This window comes from Vigna unguiculata, chromosome 9 (genome assembly GCF_004118075.2).
Source record: "Vigna unguiculata cultivar IT97K-499-35 chromosome 9, ASM411807v1, whole genome shotgun sequence".
Taxonomy (NCBI): domain Eukaryota; kingdom Viridiplantae; phylum Streptophyta; class Magnoliopsida; order Fabales; family Fabaceae; genus Vigna; species Vigna unguiculata.
In genome coordinates this window covers 10,973,536-10,996,098 of record NC_040287.1, presented here as the reverse complement: position 1 = coordinate 10,996,098, position 22,563 = coordinate 10,973,536, and the positions used below count along the sequence as shown (strand labels likewise).

The 22,563-nt window shown below is 37.0% G+C and overlaps 1 protein-coding gene and 1 long non-coding RNA gene across 4 annotated transcripts; one reads left to right on the top strand and one right to left on the bottom strand.

Annotated features, from left to right (window-relative positions):
- Positions 1–3,061: 3,061 nt before the first annotated feature.
- LOC114164266 lies at positions 3,062–20,549 on the bottom strand. Of its 3 annotated transcripts, none has more exons than XR_003599517.1 (4): positions 20,270–20,549; positions 19,978–20,189; positions 3,527–3,635; positions 3,062–3,227 (listed from the first exon to the last, which is right to left on the bottom strand). It is a non-coding gene; the product is annotated as an uncharacterized LOC114164266 (long non-coding RNA). The 3 variants fall into 3 exon arrangements; XR_003599518.1 differs by having other exon boundaries at positions 3,527–3,582; XR_003599519.1 differs by lacking the exons at positions 3,062–3,227; positions 3,527–3,635 and adding an exon at positions 9,054–9,368.
- LOC114164265 (polygalacturonase 1 beta-like protein 2) lies at positions 20,016–22,433 on the top strand. The gene is made up of 2 exons (XM_028048869.1): positions 20,016–20,197; positions 20,343–22,433. Exons 1-2 carry the CDS (start codon positions 20,147–20,149, stop codon positions 22,176–22,178), a joined length of 1,887 nt encoding a protein of 628 aa, XP_027904670.1. The 5' UTR covers positions 20,016–20,146; the 3' UTR covers positions 22,179–22,433.
- The last annotated feature ends 130 nt before the right edge of the window (positions 22,434–22,563 follow it).

Genomic DNA, 22,563 nt, shown 5'->3' with positions numbered 1-22,563 from the left:
TTTCAAAAAAACTTGTGTTGATATGTTAGACACTCATGATAAGGTATACTCTTCAATATATCCACTTATATATGTAATTACACAATCTTTAATTATTTTGTTTTTGTAGATGAATGCTTCTGGAAATTTGCCTAAGGAGTTTGATGAGTTAGTTGATAAAAGTCTGCTTTTTAAAGTCGAAAGTAGGAACGATCACAATTTCAAACTTGCGCAGTCTTTCAGAGTAAAGAAAATATGTGTTAATGATGATATAATTCAAAAGTTCAATGATTCTTCCATGAAATCTGTGGTAAGATATAATTTACGATGAAATTTGGTAGATTACAAATTTCAGTTATCTTTTTCTTTTTTATAATCTCATTATTTATACCTATTTGAAGGATGTTTATGCTGGGAATGGTGAGTTTAGCAGGGGAAAATGCGTATAGTCAATGAGTCCACCGTTAATATTTCAGAGGTATACAATTGATATAATTTTTTTTAATGATGTCTTTTTTTATTACTTTTATTAATGTTATCAATTTTGAACATGTACTGTAGGATTTATTAGTCTGATTTACCAAAGAAACAATTGAGTCTGGATCCTAATCACCTGAACTAATCGAAGATAATCCAACCAATGATGATGGTAACAGTTCACATAAGAGAGAATCTGGAAAGAAGACTGCATCACTTGAATCCATCGAAGAAGACAATGTTCCATTGAAGCTTTTAAAAAGAAATATTAAAAAGATTGGACTTTAGTTATTCTATTTCAAGACAATTTTTTTTATGCCTTTCATTTTGGGACTGTACTATGTCTACGCGTCGTTTTGTCTTTAATTTCATATGAACTACAACTTCTATGTTCAATTTGATTATAACTATATTATGCGCTTCTGAGTTACATTATTTAGAATTATATTTTTTTCATATGCTGGTCCATAAGATATTGTTGACATTTTTCAATTTTTGTCAACAAATATGACTGCCAGCTACATCAGAACTTATGAAAATTGATGTTATTTTGTAGCATGATGTAATTAAAGTCGTAAATAACATATATTTTGTGAAAAAGATATTTTGTGAAAACTTTTGTGACTCATAAATAAGATATATATATTTGTTCTGAAAACAGAATTTATAAATGTCAATTTTTTATAATTATTACTTTTCATAAATAAGATAAATATGGCAAAGCAATTATCTGTTGACAGATTTTAAGTTGTCACAACAGAATTGGATGCCATATACAATTTTGAGTCACTTATCTTCTGTTAATTACTAACTTATTAAATATTGTACATTAAATTTTTGATATATATATATATATATATATATATATATATATATATATATATATATATATATAAAATTCGAAAGAAATATTATATTTTTACTTAGTACCTCGATTTATGTTATTGTATTATATTATCAAGATTTTATGTTATATATAAATATCTAAATATCTAAACTTCAGAGGTTGAAATATAGTTGGAAAATTGTTATTGTTATATATTACATATATTATATTATGATATTTTATAGCATAATATAATAATTTAATATATCTTTAATAACGTTATATCTTTTTAATGTTATATTCTTTTATAATTGTGTTCCCGTTTTTCAATGCAGTAATAATTACATTACTGGTTAAGAATCTATTTGTAATTGTCCCATTTTTTCATGTGTCATTTATCTTCTATAAATAAATATTCATCTCCATTGATCAAACTTCAACATCAGTTCAATCATATTCTACATTCTTCCAACTTTTTCTCTACTATCTCTCTCAAAGTCCAAGCAAATGGAATACAACTTCAATGAAGAGGACGTTATTAATAGAATGAGTAGGTACCAGTTCTCTATTATTCACCTTCAGGACGAGGTAAGTTCTTCGTCAAATTTTTCAGACATTTTTTCTTTTACAAGATTTCTTCTACTCTCTTTTTTTGTGTGACGGATTTGCAATCAATATCCTCTTTTTAACCTTAACTAATCCATGTTTTTGTTAAAAAAATTCTCTCTTTGGAGACTATTGGTTTTGTGGATCGTGCATTCGCCATTCTTTATGATGACGATCTTGAGCGTCAATGGACTTTAACAGATGAAGAAGGGAATAAACATGTGGTCACTTATAACAAGAATTTACAAAAACCAATGCTAATTGGAGGATGGACTGAATTAAGGCACTTTTATGAACTACACGATTTCCACACTATTTATTTTGGATATGTCGGTCATTCTTGCTTTCACATCACTGTTTTTTCAGTAAATGCAAACCTTTGTCTATTGCACGTTTTCTTAAAAGAATTGCGGCAGATGAACCCCTTTTCAATGGACCGAAGTTGCATTTCTTCATATTTCTAAAATCCAAACCAATGCAATGCTAGCCATCTGGTGAGATTCATTTCATATTTATTACTAAATGGATGTTTATTTCATATTTACATTTATGTTTCTATATTATTTTAAACATTTTATCCATATATTAATTTCATTATTACTTTATGTATTTTTAGGATTTGCCAGCTGATTTTGGCAATTATCTTCGTCAAGGAAGATTTAAATACATTTATCTTTATGGACCGCATAAAATAGTCAAGTGCAAACTACCGTTGAGAAATCATCCCAAGAAGTCTAGCAAAATTGGAAGTGGCTGGAAGGAATTTTATACTTCTCATGGATTTCATCAAACTATTGACTTGGTGTTTGAAGTGGACCATATGAAAAGCAATCAGAATGTCAAAGTGCTAACATATTGTAATTTTTAATTTACAGTTAGTTTTTTGGTGTTATTTGGAACTGCTGAGTATAAGTAGTTTTGTTCTTATGTCTGCTACTTATGTAGTTGTCAACTTAGAAGTTTTTATATTTTCAGCAATGCATATGTATAGTTCTACCTTCTTATCAATGAAATCTCTTTGAAGCTTCTCTGAAATTCTATGAAAGATGAAAAGTGATACATGTTATGGTATGATATTCATAAATAAAATAATTTTGTTTTATAATTCAAATGAAATATATATGATGGTATGGAAAGATGACAAGTTCGACGATTGATGAAAAGTTTGTTATGTTCTATAATCATATGTATGGATGTATGTTGCTTTAGTTTGTGCATACATTGATTGTATGTTATCAGTTTCACACATAATGAGGTTAAAATTGCAGATAATTCCTATGAAACAGTCCTCTTTGTTGTACTATATATAGTAGTGCATAAAAAAGACGTCTGATTGTACCTACATAAAAAGCAAATGTTTTGTTAGTTGCAAGAACAAATCAACTCTGAAATCAGTGCTATATATATGAATGATTCTGATGTATTAACACTCAGCACTGCATGCTCTTTCTATTTTTAATGTTTGTCTACTACTAAAAACTTTTTGTACTCTTACAATTGCTTCTTATTATAATTACAAATATTTCTGTTTCCACAATTGTGATTAGAGGTACAATCTACACCAAAAAGTTTAACAAAGACATTCACCAATATAGTAATAAAACAGTAAACACTTTTGCATCCATTGAGTCAACTTACCTTTCTTTTTGCTTCTTCCATTGTAACCTTTGCAACTATTCCATAACATTTTGGTACTGTAATGGAGCAAAACGATTGTAAAAATGCAAGGCTGAGAAGGAAGCTGGTGCTACAACAAAGGTTCAATGCAAGAAGTAATCAACATTCATGTAAGTCACTAACATCTTACTTAAAGCATTTATCTTCCCTAAATCTTCATAAATATTTTTTTTAAAAAGGATGCATTTGTATGTTTGTATGTTTTTTTATGTTACAGATGACAAAGAAGAGAATGCAAGAAAGAAAACTAAATTTGCAAACCATTCTTCTCAAAGTAACAAAATCTCAGGATTTCTTTTTAGAATTATATTTGTAAATGTATGTTTTGGATTGTAACTTCACAACACAGATGCATAATCAAACATCTTTGTTGTTTTAATCACATATCAAGCAACTGTATCTGAAAAATCATTTCAGAAAAATATACACAGGAAGCCATTACAATAGTTGGATATTAGTAAGTATTCTTTTTCTAACCTATATCTTTACAGATTGTTGTTAAATGAATCACTAAAGTATTATTGTTTATTTTGTTAAACAATGCTTCTACAATAATCCTTTTCCAGATGTTGACAACAACAATAACAACCTTCAGAATCTGAATTCAATATTTCACAGACAAATTGGTCAGTTTTGAAGTTCTTCCAATACTTTATTTTAACATTGTTTATGAATAATATTAATTCAGTCTCACTTTAAACTAAGCTTCATTTCAATGCAGTAACTATCAATAATTTATCAAGTTGTTCAAGTACTTTAGTTGAACAACAAATCACTTCACAATCTGCAACTTCTACTTTAACATACAATAGTCCTTTCGGTATATTTTTACATTCATCTTAATTTCTTATATACCTATTTTAATGAAATGAAACTGTCAAATTTTAAATTTATATCAATGTTTTTGAATGACTACAGTTTTTAACAATAACAGTCAGAGAAATTATGGACAAAATAATTACAATTCCAGTGCAGGTAAGTAGATTTTTATTCATATATAACAATATTCATACTCACAATGCCAATGAAGGTAGGACAATTGTTTTTTGTTGTTTTTCATAGGTGGCAGATCAGAGGTTGTAAATGATTCGCATTTTGTCTCTAAGAATAAAGTTGTCAAATATCCTTTTCAAGTCATACAATCACTTTAAAACAGATTCAATCTTGATGATGAAACAACAACACAACATAATTGTTCAGACACAACAAATGATGATTCAGCAACGATAAGAGATGATGGTAATTCAGATATTCAACTTATTGATGTCAATATAAATTTTTTTGAAATCATTAATTAATTTTCATCTTACTAATATTGAAGCACATACTACAAGTATTACAACTACAAACAAATTGTATTGCAAAGGAGAGTTACAAGGTACATAATCTCCAACAGAATTGTATATAACTGCAGATATAAATATATGCATTTTCATGCTAATGATTTGTAATGATGTTCAGAACTTCTCAATATTGGAGAACCTTGCTTAGAATGCCAATACTGTAAAGCTGAACTTTGGTATGAAAAAAGAGCAGAAAAATGTAACACCTCAAAGGAAGTTCAATTGTCATTGTGTTGTCAGAAAGGAAAAGTGCAAATTCCACTATTAAAAAGATCACCTAATCTTCTTAAAGGTTTGTTAAATGGTGAAGATCAGAGAATCAAATCATTTCTACAAAATATAAGAGTATATAATAGCATGTTTTCATTTACTTCAATTGGTGGTAAGATAGATAATTCAATGAACAATGGTTCTGCTCCACCACAATTTATTCTTAATGGACAGAACTATCACCGTATTGGCAGTTTATTGCCAGAGCATGGATCAAAGCCAAAGTTTGCACAGTTGTACATATATGATACAGAAAATGAAATGAGTAACATAGTGAAGCATTTCAGGTCAGTGAATATATGAACTAATTTGATTATATGAAATATTTAAATACATCTGTTGACATTTATTCTCTTTATTATGTTTTAGTTTAAACACCAAGGAATCTGTTATAGATGAATCATTGGTTGCTGATTTGATTGAAATGATTGACAATCACAATGTTCTTGCGAAATCTTTTAGAAGAGTAAGATATTTGTCACTGGAACATATGGAATCAGATTTCACACTAAGACTATTTAGAGGCAGAAACAAAGACCTTAGAGTCTATAACACACCTTCATGTGATGAAATAGCTGTATTAATAGTTGGTGATTTTGGCAATATGGATGTAGGCAGAGATATAGTGGTAAAAAAATGTTCTGGTGAATTAACAAGACTGCATGAAACTCACACAGCTTTCATTCCACTGCAATATCCTCTCATGTTTCCATATGGAGAAGATGGTTATCAAGAGGATATCACAATAAGAGAATCTCATTCAAGAACTAAATCCAGGGTAAGAATTATAATTTCTTTGCGAGAATTTATTGCCTTTAGAATACAACAAAGATCTGTAGAAGCAAGAAATATTGTGAATGCATGCAGATTGTTCCAATAGTTTCTGGTCGATTGCTATACAATGGTTGAAGCCCAAAGGTTGTCTTTCATCAAAGCTAATCAGAAGTTAATTCGCTGTGATATTCTTAATGGATTACAAGAAGCTGTTAATAGAGGAGAGACAGATCCTTCTTTAATTGGAAGACGTATTGTTTTGCCTGCTTCATTCACTAGTGGTACCAGATACATGTTCAATTTGTCAAGATGCTATGGCAATTTGTAAAAAATTTGGATATCCTGATTTGTTCATTACTATAACATGCAATGTCAATTGGAGTGAAATAAGAGAATTTGTCTTAGCAAAAGGCTTATCAGCTTCAGATAGACCCGATATTGTATGTAGAGTGTTCAAAATGAAGCTGGATGAAATGATGACAAATTTTTTAAAAAAAAGGACTTCTTTGGAAAAACCACTGTAGGTATGTTATATATGAAGTAATATACATTATATAAATGTTTATTAAATTAAATTCTAACAACTATATCTATTATTTATTTATATATGTAGGAATGTATACAGTAGAATTCCAAAAAAGAGGTTTACCTCATGCACATATACTTTTATGGTTGGATGGACAAAGCAAACTGAAGAATTCAACTGATATTGATAAAGTAATATCAGCTGAATTGCCCAATGCGGATTTGTACCCGAAATTGGAAAAAGTTGTCTCAAGTTACATGATTCATGGACCATGCGGACTTGCAAGATATAATTCACCTTGCATGAAAGAAGGAAGATGTTCTAAATTTTATCCTAAAAAATTCACATCTTCGACTTCAATTGATGAAGAAGGATATCCATGCTATAGAAGACGTGATAATGGTAGATTTGTTGAGAAGAATGGAATTAAGCTGGACAATAGAAGTGTTGTTCCTTACAATCCACCACTTCTAATGAGGTATCAAGCACACGTCAATACAGAGTATTGCAACAACACCAATTCAATAAAATATTTGTTCAAATATGTGAACAAAGGTCCTGACAGAGCTACTCTTAAAATAAGCAACAACTCTGCACAGTCTGAAAAATCAACTATTATTGATGAGATCAAAAGGTATTACGATTGTAGGTATCTATCACCATGTGAAGCCGCTTGGAGAATATTTTCTTTTGACATCTATCACAGATGGCCTCTTGTTCAGAGATTGACATTTCATCTTCCTGGCCAACAATCAGCTTTGTTTAAAGATGATGATGATATTAATGTGGTCTTCAACATATACGAAAATGCTAACACAATGTTTCTAGCTTGGTTTGAGGCTAACAAAGTTTATGAGGAAGGTAAAGAATTGACTTATTCAGGATTTCCAAGTAAATTTGTGTGGTTTGCCAAAGAAAAAGAATGGAAACCAAGGAAGAAAGGCTACAACATTGGTAGACTTACTTATATTCCTCCTGGGTCTTGAGAACTTTATTATTTGAGGATATTACTTACCATTCACAAAGGTTGTATTGATTATGAAAGCATTAAGACAATTGATGGAAAATATTATGAAACATACCAAGAAGCTTGCTATGTTTTGGGATTGTTGGTTGACGATAAAGAATATATTGATGCAATAAAAGAAGCAAGTGAATTTGCTTCTGGGCATCAACTTAGAAGACTATTTGTTACTTTGTTGTCGATGAATACAATTTCTAAACCCGATATAGTTTGGAATTCTACTTGGAGTATCTTATGTGATGGAATTTTGTACCAAAAAAGAAAGGAGATGAACTTACCAGGTATTTTATATTGTTTTTTATTTAATTTGCTATACATATATATTTTAATTGTATTATTTACTTCTTGCAGGTCTTCAAATTCAGACTGCTGAATTACAAAAAATATGTCTGCTTGAAATACAGGAAATGCTAATGTCAAATGGTAGAAGTTTGAAAGATTATCCTTCATTACCTCAACTTGATCTTTCAGATGGACATACATTCAATAATAGATTTATTGTTGATGAGCTGCAATATAATAAATAAGACATGGTGAAAGAACATGACAGTTTGTTTAAAGCACTAAATGATGAACAAATTCATGTATATCAGGATATCATGACAGCAGTTCTTTCAAAAAAGGGAGGATTCTTTTTCTTATATGGCTATGGTGGTATAGGTAAGACTTTTATGTGGAAGACATTGTCAGCTGGTCTAAGAAGCCAGGGCATGATTGTTTTAAACGTAGCATCAAGTGGAATTGCTTCTTTATTACTTCCTGGTGGAAAAACAGCACATTCTACCTTTTGCATCCCATTGTTAATTAACGATTAATCAACTTGCAACATAGCACAAGGTAGTCTCAGAGCAAAACTTCTTATGGCAACCAGTTTGATTATCTGGGATGAAGCACCAATGATGAATAAAATATGCTTTGAGGCATTTGATAGAACACTAAGAGATATTATGCGAAATGTTGATGATGGCAATAAAGACAAACCATTTGGTGGCAAAGCAGTTGTGTTGGGAGGTGACTTTAGACAAATTCTACCAGTTATCAAAAAAGGATCTAGGTTTGATATCATAAAATCAGCAATCAACTATTCAGAGTTATGGAATTGTTGTAAAATGCTAAAGTTATCCAAGAACATGAGATTAAGTACTACATCAAATACTCAAACAGCCAATGAGATTCAAGAATTTGCTGATTGGATATTGAAGATTGGAGACGGAAAAATGGATCTAAATGAGAATGGTGAGTGCATGGTTGAAATTCCAGAAGAACTCCTAATTACAAACACAGATTTACCTTTATTGGCATTGGTTGAATTTGTCTATCCTCAATTTGTGGTTAACATGCTGAAGCCTAATTATTTTGATGATAGAGCAATTTTGTGCCCAACAAATGATTCTGTAGAGCAAGTAAATGATTTCATGTTGTCTTTAATCGGTGGTGAAGACGTGACTTATTTAAGTTCAGATACACCTTGCCAATCTTATGAACAAGATGAAGTGCAATCTGAATGGTTTACATCTGAATTTTTAAATGATATCAAATGTTCAGACATACCAAATCATAAACTGAAGTTGAAAACAAGTGTTCCAATTATGCTCTTGAGAAACATTGATCAAGCGAAAGGTCTATGCAATGGCACAAGATTGCAAGTCAACCATTTAGGCAAGAATGTAATCTATGCAACTATAATTACTGGAAAAAACATTGGTGACAGGATTTTTATACCAAGAATGGATTTAGTGCCATCTGATTCTGGGTTGCCTTTCAAATTTCAAAGAAGACAGTTTCCGATATCGTTATGCTTTGCAATGACGATTAACAAAAGTCAAGGACAAACACTTTCTAGAGTCGGCCTTTATCTTCCACAACCTGTATTCACACATGACCAACTATATGTTGTTATTTTTAGAGTCAAAACCAAAAGAGGATTGAAAATACTTATATTGGATGAAGATGGAAAGGTAACAAACACAACTGTGTACAAAGAAATTTTTGAAACTCTTTGAAAAAGAATAAATTATAGGTATGTCATTTCTAATATTTTTTTTCATTTCAAAGCTGTTATAAATATATATCAACTTATTTATTTTATGCTCTGCATGCAGGAAAATCATGGTACAAAAAAGGTTGAACAAAGAAGTCGTTGTGTACAAATGAGACATTCTAGGTATGTAATTTATTCTTTTTTTATTGTTATTTTAACAAAGTAGTGTATTAGTCATATTTTTGTTGTTGGTGGTTGAAGATAATATTCAATGAAATCAAATATTAACTTGACATACCACTTTAATTACAGTCTAAATTCATCTATTCTATTGATGCACTTCAACATCTTTTAAAAACATTAGATTCTCATCATATAGATTATTAAATATTCAAAAACCAATTGCTATTACCACAAATATTATATGTAAAAAAAACCCGTGCGTTGCACGGGTAGAAGGACTAGTACTTATACATTCTTTAACAAATTAGAAGATAACTTTCTCGTCCCATCGCATGTACAATGTTCGAGATTTTCTTAGTTCAGACTTATGAAGAGTTTAGTGAGAAAGAAGTGGCTAAGAAACAAGCTGCCAAGAACAAGAAGGATGAGGCTACCGAGAAAGATGTGGCCTAGGAAGTTGTTGTCAAGAAAGCTACAACGGAGAAGCAAGCAAAATGATGATATAGTGTATTTCTTTTGTGAATAGGTACATAGGTCTGAATAATTTTTTATCATAAATACAATGAAAAAATAACTAATAATGTTGGAAAAAAATTATACGGTTAAATTTTTGTACGATTATATTTAGTTAAAATTTGATTTTTCTTGTTTGAATCATTTAAATTTCTACAAAGGGAAGAGTATTTAGTTGGAGAAGACCTAATAATATACTTATTCGATTTTTTCTAAATACATTATTTTAAGGTGATTTCAATGTATTGAAAGAATTGTTCGAACTAAGTGTAACTTATATATATTTTCTGGCAGCTCGTTGTTTGGCAGCTAGATTGCGTATTTGGGCTTTTTCTCTGAGTTCGGGTAGGAGGTCGAGATGTAAGGCCATGTTTTGGTGGTTGTGGGTTGGGTCGTATAGTTCTCGGCGCAGGGATGGTTCGCCAATTTCTACTGGTATCATGGCGTCTACGCCGTAAACTAAGCTGAATGGGGATTCGTTTGTTGATGATTGGGGGGTGCATCTGTAAGCCCATAGTACTTCTATTAACTCTTCAGGCCATCGGCCTTTGGCGGTATCCAACCTCTTGCGCAGCTCTACGAGGATGACTTTATTTGTTGCCTCTGCTTGCCCATTGGTTTGTGGATGTTCTACAGAGCTCGTGATGTGCTTGATGCCTAGGCCGGTGTAGAATTTGGCTAACTCCTTGTTAATAAATTGTCGGCCATTGTCTATTATAATGGTATGTGGTACACCATATCTGCATATAATGTCCTTCCACACGAACTGCTGGACTTGCTGGGCCGTGATGGTGGTTAGCGGCTTGGCTTCGATCCATTTGGTAAAATAATCAACGGCTACGATTAGGAATTTTACTTGCCCCTTGCCGGGTGAGAAGGGGCCGAGGATGTCCATTCCCCAATTAGCGAATGGCCATGGGGATAGTATGTGGTGTAGTTGTTCCTATTTCTGATGAATAAGGTTGTCGTGCTTCTGACATGGCTTGCACTTCCTGACATGATCCTGACAGTCTGCTTCTATAGTGGGCCAGAAGTATCCGACTCTGAGAACTCTTGTAGCCATGGTGCGTGCACCTGAATGATAACCACAAATTCCTTCGTGTAGCTCTTTGATGATATATTGGGCTTGCTCTGTCGTGACACATTTAAGTAGGGGTTGGCCGTATCCGCGTTTATAGAGGTCATCGCCTACCATAGTGTACCTGGCAGCCTTAGCCAGCCAAGTTTTGTCCGCGTCAAGGGGGGTTACCGGTTTTGAGGTATTGAATGTAGGGGGTGGTCCAGTTTTGGGTTTGGGAGGGGGTGACGTTGTTTGCTAGGGTGTGGGTTAATATTTGGCAAGTGTGTGTGATGGAAGGTGTGGAGAGTGTTTGCTATAGTAGGGATCGATTACAGTTTCTGAGTTTGGTGCTGGCCAATTTGGAAAGGATGTCGGCTCTGACATTGTCAATTCTCGGGATGTGTTCGACACGGACTTGTTCGAAAGCGGATTGAATAACCGCACAAACTAGATGATAATATTGTAGGAGGATGGGGTCTTTGATTTGGAATTCATCATTTAGATGACCTACGGTGAGTTTGGAGTCGGTTTTGCATGTTAACTTCTTGACGCCGACTTCACGGGCTAGGAAAAGGCCGGCGAGGATGACTTCATATTCGGCTTGGTTATTTGACGTTTTGAAAGCAAAGTGAAGGGATTTCTCGATGAGGATGTCGTTGGGGCCTTCTAAGACGATGTCGGCGTCGGCACCCCTTGGGTTTGAGGAGCCATCTACATGAAGTGTCCATTGGTCCTCAATGGGTGTTTGTTGTAGGTTGTTGATGAAGTCTAAAAGACACTGGGCTTTGATGGGGCCGTGGGGTTCATAGCGGATGTTGAATTCTGACAGTTCCACGGCCCATGATGACATGCATCCGGCTAGATCCGGCTTTTGTAATATTTTTTGGATTGGGTAGTCGGTCTTGACGGTTATGGTATGGTTTTGGAAATATGGGCGAAGGCGGCGTGTTGCGTGGACCAAGGATAGGGCTAATTTTTCTACCATCTGATACCTGGTTTCAGGATCTTGCAGTGTTCTGCTCACAAAATACACAGGATGTTGTGTGCCTTCTACTTCTTGAACAAGCGCTGCGCTGACGGTATAGTCGGTGGTCGTGATGTATACCAGCAGGGGTTGGCTGGTGTCTGGTTTGTAGAGGATAGGCGGTGAGGTTAGGGTTGTTTTGAGTTTTTGGAAGATCTGTTCGCAATCATCAGTCCACGTGAACCAGGTGGATTTCTTTAGGAGTTGGATTATGGGTTGAGTTTATTCAGCTAGTTTGGGTAGGAAGCGAGAGATGGCGGTGAGACGGTCAATGAGACGTTGGACTTCTTTGACAGTAGTGGGGCTACACATTTCGATGATAGCCTTGCATTTTTCAGGGTTAGCCTCTATATCGCGTTGGGTTAACATGAAACCAAGGAATTTACCCCGGTCGACGCCGAATACGCATTTGTCGGGATTTAGGCGGAGGTTATATTGGCGCAGCGCGGAGAATACTGCCGCCAGGTCTTCAGCGTGTTGATGATGGCTTGGGGACTTGACAACCATGTCATCGACGTATACTTCAACACAATGTCCTGTTAGGTGGCTGAAGACTTTCTCCATTAGTCGTTGGTAAGTTGTCCCGGCGTTTTTTAGGCCAAAGGGCATGACCCTATAGAAGTAGTTGGCATCATCCGTGATGAAGGCGGTCTTATGCATATCTGCTGTGGCCATGGAGATTTGGTTATAACCTGAATATGCATCCAAAAAGCTAAGCACCTTGTTTCTTGCCGCGCCGTCTACGAGTCGATCGATGTTGGGTAAGGGGTAGGCGTCGCGAGGGCAAGCTTTATTCAAGTCCGTGTAGTCTATGCACATTCGTCATTTGCCATTGACTTTCTTTACCAAGACAACGTTAGAAAGCCAAGTGGTGTATTGAGCTTCTTCTATAAATCCTGCGCTCAATAACTTGTCGGCCTCCACCTTGGCTGCTTGTCGGCGTTCTTCCCCAAGCTTGCGCTTTTTCTGGGATACGTAGCGGGCTTCTTTATATATGGACAGCTTATGGGATGCCACCTGGGGGTCTACTCCAGGGAGGTCTGCGACCAGGCGAAGAGATCTGTGTTGTTGATGAGGATGGGTGTGATTGTGGCAAGCTCGTCAGAGTTTAAACCGGTGCCTATGTTAATGGAGTGGCCATTGGGGAGCTCTAGAGGAGTGGTGTCCTCGACTGGTTCGAGGCGGACATCCCGGCCTATTCTGGGGTCAAGGTCCTCGCCGGATAGGGCTATGCTGGAACCAGGGGGTCGTTCGATATGGTTGGTTTGTTGGATTGGGAGTTGTGGTCGTAAGCTTGCCATGTAGCACTCGCGTGCCAAGCGCTGGTCATAATGTATGGTCAAGATGTCGCCGGATGGGGCAGGGAACTTCATGACCAAGTGAGGGATAGAGACGATTGCGCCAAGTGTATTGAGGGAAGGGTGGCCTAGGAGGATGTTGTAAGATGTTGGCGCATCGACAATAAGGAAGCGCTTTGGGATGGTTTTGGTTTGGGTTCCGTTCCGAAAGACGGTGTGGAGGTCTATGTAGCCCCGGGTGGATACTTGTTCGCCGGAAAAGCCGTATATGGGCTCATCATATGGGATCATGGCGGTGTCAGGAAGTTGTAATTTTTGGTAGGTGGCCCAGTAGAGGATGTCAACTAAGCTGCCTTGATCCATAAGGACTTTCTTAACAGCATAATTTTCGATTTCGACAGTGATGACCATGGGGTCATCCTATTGGTGGTCGAGACCGTGGAAGTCGTCATCTGTGAATATGATAGGGGGCATACGGCGTCTGTGGTGGGAATGGTAGATATGGTTGATGGATTGTATATGGCGGAGGTGTCTCTTTCTGGCAGACGATGGTGTTAATGGTGCCTCGTAAGGGGGGGTTGGCAAGGGTGATGTCGGTGCGGGCGGGCTCTGGTTGTTGATTGTTGGGTTGGGTGGGGTGGTTATTGTGATGGGAGTCATTTGGTTGAAGTCTGTGGTCAGGTCGCAGGGGGTGGCGGGATCGAGAGGAGGAGGAATGGTCATCCCTACGAATGAAGCGACGAAAGTGGCCGGCACGGACCAGTTCTTCTATTTTATCCTGGAGTGTTTTGCATTCTTCTGTAGTGTGACCATGGTTACGGTGGTAGCGACAATATTTGGTCATGTCGGCGTTGGGAGGTGTGGTTGTCTTGCGTGGTGGAGGGATTAGATTGGCTTGGAGGACTTCGTCTAGAATGCGGGAGCGGGCTACTGTGAGGAGGGCGTATCTGGTGAAGCGAGGTTGGCGGGGTTCACGTGGGCGAGTATCAGGGCGTGGGTTAGGTTGTGGGGTGGGGTTGGAGTTGGTGGCGGCGTAGTCGCTGCAGAATTTGGTGTGAAGGGTTTGCATTTCCTCCATGCGGACGTAGTCGGCTGCACGCAGCTTGAGTTCGTGCATGGAGGCAGGTGGGTGGAGATAGACGTTGTTGGTGAAGGGGCCGGGTTGTAGGGTGAGAGTCATGCATTGGAGAATCATCTCCTGGTTGAGGTGCGGTGTACGAAGGGCGGCTTTACTGAAGCGATCGATGAACGCTCTGAGTGGTTCATTAGGTTCATGTCTGATACCCAGTAGGGATTTGGTGGTGGTTTGATGGGGACGGCTTCTGGCGAAATGGGTGGAAAACATGTGGGAGAGGATGTCGAAACTATCGATTGAGTAGGGCGAGAGGGTGGTGAACCATTCTAGGGTAGGGCCTTTGAGGGTGGTGGGGAAAGCTTTGCAAAAGACTGCGTCTTGGGATGTGTACAGGTGGGTGATGTAGACTTTCAGGTGCTCGTCAGGGTCGGTTTCGCCGGTATAGCGATCCAGGGTGAATGGTTCCCACTGGGCCGAGAGAGAGGTATTAGCGATAAAATCCGTGAATGTGTGCCGCCGTCTAGGCTGGTGAGGAGGGGGCATGTGAGGTGGGGGTGGGTGGTTAATCATAGCAGGAAAGGTGGAGGTGATGTTGTGAGGAGGAATGTGGGTTATGGGAAGATATTGTGGGTTGTAGGGTGGGATATGTGTGGTATGGAGGGCGGTGGGTATGTTGTAGGGGATATGGGTGGTAAGGAGGGTGGGGGCGGGAGTTGGGGGTGCGGTGAGCCCCGGTTGACCGGATGGAAAGTGATGGGGATGGGTAGAGGTAACAGGTGTCTGTTGGGTGGTGGTGAAGGTGTGGGGGGTGGGATTGTATTCACTTTCTTCCTCTGTAGGCTGGAAAGCCGGAGAGGGATTGTTAGCTCCAGCTCTGCTGCGGGTAGAAACCATCTTCAGAGAAAAACGGGTACTAAAGGTGTTCGTCTTGTGCCCCATGGTGGGCGCCAATTGTTCCTGCAGAGAACAAATAAGATAAGTTAGGCACAAGCGTCACCTTACCATGTAGTCTGCTATCTCTTCGGTTGGCCTCCTTCTGGTTGGTACATATCAGCTTGAACCCAGGAGGGGTTACCTGCAGAAGAATCTTCGAAGCTCAAGTAAGTCAAAGTTCTCCGAGAGTCAAATCAGTGATTAATGAATGTGTACCTTTAAATGATGGGATCCACGTGTATTTATAGAGCATTAATGACGTTTCACCATTTCATGGGCTGGGTCTTGACCAAGCCCTTAAGGTTTATTGGATGTGGACGTTTCCATTATGTTGAGTTCATTAGAGTGGTCGGCCTAGGTTCTAAACTTAGCGGATATGCTGGAGTAGTCGGTCTAGGTCGGCTATTTGTCTTGATGGCTTACGTTGGTGTAGGTTGTCCCTTTAGAAGTTTAGGTCAAGACCGGTATAGGTTATGCTAAGCCGGCCTAGGTTGTATACTTGGCTGCCTTGATATGCACTGTTTACTAATTTGGTCTAGTTTGGTTAGGTGTGGTACAATATATATATATATATATATATATATATATATATATATATATATATATATATATATATATATATATATATATATATATATATATATATACACACGCACACACGCATACACACACACACACTCACACACACACACTCACACACACACACACGCACACACACACACACACGCACACACACACGCACACACACGCACACACACACACGTTGGTGTAGGGTGTCCCTTTAGAAGTTTAGGTCAAGACCAGTATAGGTTATGCTAAGCCGACTTAGGTTGTATACTTGGCTGTCTTGATATGCACTGTTTACTAATTTGGTCTTGTTTGGTTAGGTGTGGTACAATATATATATATATATATATATATATATATATATATATATATATATATATATATATATATATATATATATATATATATATATATATATATATATATATATATATATATATATATATATATATATATATATATATATATATACACACGCGCACGCACACGCGCGCACTCACACACACCACACACACTATACCAAAATAAAAAATGACCATATGTCTGGTACATGCTCATATATACCGTACCTAAATCAAGACCTAAATCAAGAAGGAGCATGTAGCAATTCAGGTACATGCCTACACACACTATGCACAAAAGAATAGAGAAATTGGTTCCTTCGTCAGTTATCATTATTGTTTCTCTTTTTTTTTGCGGTAACTTTCTTCTTGGCGATGACTGGTTCATACATTTGACCTAAGTAAATTCTGAACTCCCTGCGATGGCTCGAAAAAAAAACCAATCTTCCACCATTGTTGCTTACAAAATAATATTAGAAACTCTTTTACAAACTTTAAGATAAAGTTTTACTTGCTTGGACCTTAAGCCTCCTGAATAAGATATCATCAATAAAATTTGAAATTCATATTATAATCGTTGTAAAACATGCATTTTAGTAAATAATTTTATACGTTTAAAAATGAAATATAAAATAATTTACAAAAAAAAAAATCAGACCGTGAAAGATTGGCTAAAATGCTAAAGCTTTTCAACAATTGAATCTAATTAATACATTCACTAGTTATTAACGTTTATAATAACTATATTAAAAACAAAAAATAATGGATCCTAATTGGTGGGTAGTGCAAATTTTTCTACGCAATAATAATATATTATTTCGTAATTATTTAATATACTCTGACAATAATCTTTTGTTAATACAGTAACATATTTTATTTACCGTTAAGCTAAAGTTTGAGAAAATGTAACGCTAGTCCAATTCCTTACTCTGACCGAAATATCTGCACCACTGTGGACTGCATTTTCGCACGTGCGATCCGATTTGTCAGCACTAAGGATGTGAACGGGTAGGGTAGGGTACGGGTAGTAGCTCCCCCGTACCCTACCCGTTGGATAAATATTTGCCCCGTACCCGTACCCATATCTGTCGGGTATCCGTTATGCAGGTACCCGTCTATTTTTTTCATATCCGCGGGTATCCGCGGGTATTTACAAAATTATTTTAAAAAAATAAATATTTAACCATAATTAGTGCTTAGATCAACAAGTCTCATTTCTCCGATTGATTCTTGAAAAACAAACAAATAAAAAATCACTACCAATTTATATTGTAGTTTATTTTTGAATAAAATATTAAAGAAATTACTAACTTCATCAATGTCCACCTCTTGCAACATTGTATAAAGTTTCATGTTGTCCAATTTTAATCTAGAAGAGCCTTAAAACATAAGAAGTTAAGTAAAATTTCTAACAATCACTTAATTAAAATATCTAAGTAAAAGTGTTAATTTCATTACCTTCCATGTTGGTCCATAACCAATCTTAGAGACACATCAATACCTCCACAGTATATGGAAGTAATTTACTCATTTGTGGGGTAAGAATCTGACCACCATTATTGGATAAAGACTCATAATGTTGTTTACTAATATATATATATATATATATATATATATATATATATATATATATATATATATATAAGGTAAAGTTTAGCGGGTACGGGTATCCACGGGTACGGATACTATGATACCCGTACCCGCCCCGTTAACATGTGGGTATCAAAAATACCCATACCCGCGGGTAACGGGTATTCATTTTTAATATCCATTTCCTACCCGTTGCGGGTTTCATCCGCGGATACCCGCGAATACGGATGTTTTTGACATCCCTAGTCAGCACATAATACTTACATTTGATTTGCGGTATGTACGTTTTATTATTATTATTAATTTAATTTAAATTTTATTCTTTAAAATAGTGCAAATTGCAGGAAATAACATTGTTTTCTTAAATTTACTATTTTTAATTTATTTGTCCTTATTTATAAGTAAATTTTGGTACAATACTTAAATGTATGTTTTGTAAATGCTTATTTTTATTTTCTCTTTTAAATGTTTTTTTTTTGTTTTTGATATATATATATATATATATATATATATATATATATATATATATATATATATATATATATATATATATTCAATGACTAAAACTATTTAATATTTTATTTTATTACAAAAAGATATATCAATTCTATTTTAATCTAAAAAAGCATCTTTTAATTAACTCTTATACGTCTTATTTTTTTATTTTAGTCTTTGTAATGCATGTGTTGAGGTGAGATTTTTGAAAACATAAAAGTCATGACATAGTTAAGATTAAGAAAGAAGGTTAACGCTTAGAATAAATAAACAAAAAGAAAGAAAACAAAGTTAAACAAAAATATAATAATGACTAAAACCAAAACACATTATATGCTAGAGAGAGGTCGAAAGTTGATTAAACTTTATGTTTAATATAATTTATTTTGTAAAAATAAGTATATATTATATTTTTTATAAGATTTTGAGAAAAAATAATTTCACGAAATCATACTTATTCTTAAGCTGACCAACCTATCTGAATTCTAGCTTGACTCACTTGCTGACCCAATTAATGGCGAAGTATTGAGATACCAAAACTAATCCTAAATACCTAGTTAGTTACAACAATAGAAGAGTCCATAAAAGGAATCTTGTATTAATTTAGTTTATCTTTTCATCTGCACTCACTTAAACATCGCATTCCTTACATGTGATGTCCCTATACTCACTTGAATGTCATTCACCACAACCTGACAATCAGTCTATCCAACCAAGACCACCTTGATCCTTGCAAAAGGGTATCAAGCTCATCACATAGCTTCAATCTGAAGGAAACAGAACCTCACTCTCATCTAATTTTATTATGCAGAAGAAAACATTCATTGTTTTTAAATTTTACAGAACTTTAACTCATTCAGCACAATTTTAGGTAAATGATAGTTCTGTAGATTCAGGGTTTTTAATAAAATAATGAATCCATCAAATTAATAATGATGGTGGAGTTAGATGAATTGAGTAAATGAAGGCCCACTACTCGGTTAATGAACAGCTAAAGTCAAAAGGGAAGCATCTACAGAACCCGAGTTCAGAGTCCCACACTTGGACTAATTGCCTAGTTTATCTGTTATTTTAACTTTACCTAATCCATTCAATAAAAATGTTCAAAATAAGAACTATGATCCTATTCTCAGCATCCACTTGACCATTACTATACTATAAATCATCATGGTTCACTGTGCTACAAGAAGCATATGTGGTCCACTAACTATCTAGTGCAACATAACACCTTCACCTGCAACTCAAACGAGGCCACGCTATTTAACTATCTAAGGAGCAATAGCAGAAAAGACAACCAAATAAAAAGACGTTTTTGATATAAATATAAGAAAGTATAAACTTACCCATACTTATCTTCAGAGCCACTGCATAAGATAAAGAGAGAAAAAAAAAGAGAAAAAAAAAAAGCATCGTACCTAGTCATTGATACCATGTTCGCGCAGAGAAAAGCAAACTGTGTCTGGGGAGACCACAAATTTATTGTCCCCCGGCTCCAAGCGATCAATGGCCCCTCTATTTTTCTTCTTCTATATCACTGTCTAGTTTCTCTCCACTCCCCACGCAACACGCTCTCACACCTTCAAAATGATCATCCACTTCTTCTTCTGCTTCTTCTTGTCGCTCTCATCTTTCCATGTAAGAACAAACACTTAGAGTCTTACCTTTATAATTTGCATAACAACAACATAACAGCAATAATAAACCTACCACATTGCATTGCATTGCATTGCTCTGTTTTGTTTTGTTTCCATGTTCTGTAACTTTTGTTCCACAAATGCAGGTTTCTCTGGCAAGTAATTACACACCTCTGCTTCAAACACGCGAGCGCATAAACCCATTCAGCCCCAAAGCCTCTCTCATTCGCTATTGGAACGCTCGAGTCACCAATAAGGTTCCAATCCCTCACTTTCTTCTGGCCAAAGCTTCACCTCTTACCCCACAACACTATGGTATTCTCAACAAACTTTTGAACGAAAAACCAAAACCCTACAATCCCAAGCTTCACCAATCCCTCTGCTCCTCACCCAACTTATTCTGTTCCTTCGACGTCGACGCATCAAACACGCACACACTCCAGCGCAAAAACGACGACGCCAACTTCGCCGTTTACAACAACAAACACTTCGCTAACTACGGTTCCTCTCGGGTCGACGGAGTCGACTCCTTCAAAAACTACTCCAACGGCCTAAACGCCAACAACGACGCGTTTCGGAGATACAGCGACTCCTCGACGCGCCGTGCCGAACAGTTCAAGAACTACGCCGATAACGGTAACGTTGCGAATACGAATTTCACCAGCTACGGCTCCGCCGCGTCTCAATCCTCCAGCGATTTCAACAACTACGATAAAACGGTGAACGTTCCCAACCTCGGTTTCACCACCTACGACTCTGGCTCCTCCAACCACAAACTCTCGTTCGCCAGCTACGGCAACGAAACAAACTCCGGATCGCAATCCTTCTCCAGCTACGGGAAACGCGTCATTGGCGGAACCAGCGAGTTCAAGAATTACGCCAGCGACGCGAACATTCTGCAATCGAAATTCAACAATTACGGCGACTTCAGCGCGGGAGCAGCCAACGACTCCTTCAGGTCCTACAGCTTCAACGGTAACAATCCGCGGAACGTTTTCAAAACATACGGAGCCGGATCGAGAGGATCCGCCGCCGACAATTTCATCAGTTACCGGAACCGCGCCAATGTCGGCGACGACTCGTTCGAAAGCTACGCCGCGAGGTCGAAGTCCGGCACCGCCTCATTCGAGAACTACGGCATGTCGTTCAACGTCGGAAACGACAGTTTCGCGGAGTACGGAAAGGGCGCGACGGGGAAGAGTTCGTTCGGGTTTAAATCTTACGGCTTAGGCCGCGCGTTTAAAGTGTACAACAAAGACGGCGCGTCGTTTTCAGAGTATCGCAATTTCAGCGCAACAAGTGGCAGAGTTGTTAATAAGCGGGTGGAGCCGGGTAAGTTCTTCAGAGAATCGATGATGAAGGAAGGGAACGTGATTACAATGCCTAACATTAAAGATAAAATGCCTGCAAGGTCGTTTTTGCCCCTGGCGATTGCTTCGAAATTACCGTTCTCGTCGGCAAGGATAGACGAAATGAGGGAATTGTTCGACGCGCGGGAGGGGTCTTCGACGGAGCGCGTGATGGTTAACGCGTTGGGTGAGTGCGAGAGGGCGCCGAGCCGGGGAGAGACGAAACGGTGTGTTGCGTCTGCAGAGGAGATGATAGAGTTTGCGGCATCGGTGCTGGGTCCCAGTGCTGTGGTGAGGACCACGGAGAATGTGAACGGTTCAGGATCGAGTGTGATGATTGGTAAGGTCTACCCAATGGACGGTGGAAAAGTAACGAAATCAGTTTCGTGTCATCAGAGTTTGTACCCTTACTTGCTGTATTATTGCCACAGTGTACCCCGAGTGAGAGTTTATGAAGCTGATATCCTTAACGTGGAAACCAAGGAGAAGATGAATTATGGCGTTGCCATCTGTCACATTGACACGTCAGCATGGGGCCCGGAACATGGGGCATTCTTGGCATTGGGGTCAGGCCCTGGGAAGATTGAGGTGTGCCACTGGATTTTCGAGAACGACATGACGTGGACCACTTGAAAACAAAGAATCTCTACTTTGGTTTTTTCTATTACCCTACATCAAAATTCAAACAGATGGATCTTTAATATTGTGAAGCCACATTGCATTTTCTCTTTTGTCATATCTTGGAGTTCTATTTATAATTCAGCTTGTGTCCTTTTGTAGAGGCTTAGATTCATTAGTAGTAGTACTCACGCTTTCATTTCTATTTACTGTGCCTACTTTAAACTTTGAAATACTTTTTGTGATTGTTAATGTTATTATTGTGTGGGATTTCTTGAGTTTTGATTTTTGAAATGTGAAAAGACGTGAAGCTGGTGCATTCAGGTGACAGTGGAGGACAAGGGAATATGCGTTACACGAATGTTGAGAAATGTTTGGTTTGGGCAATGAGCCATTTGAG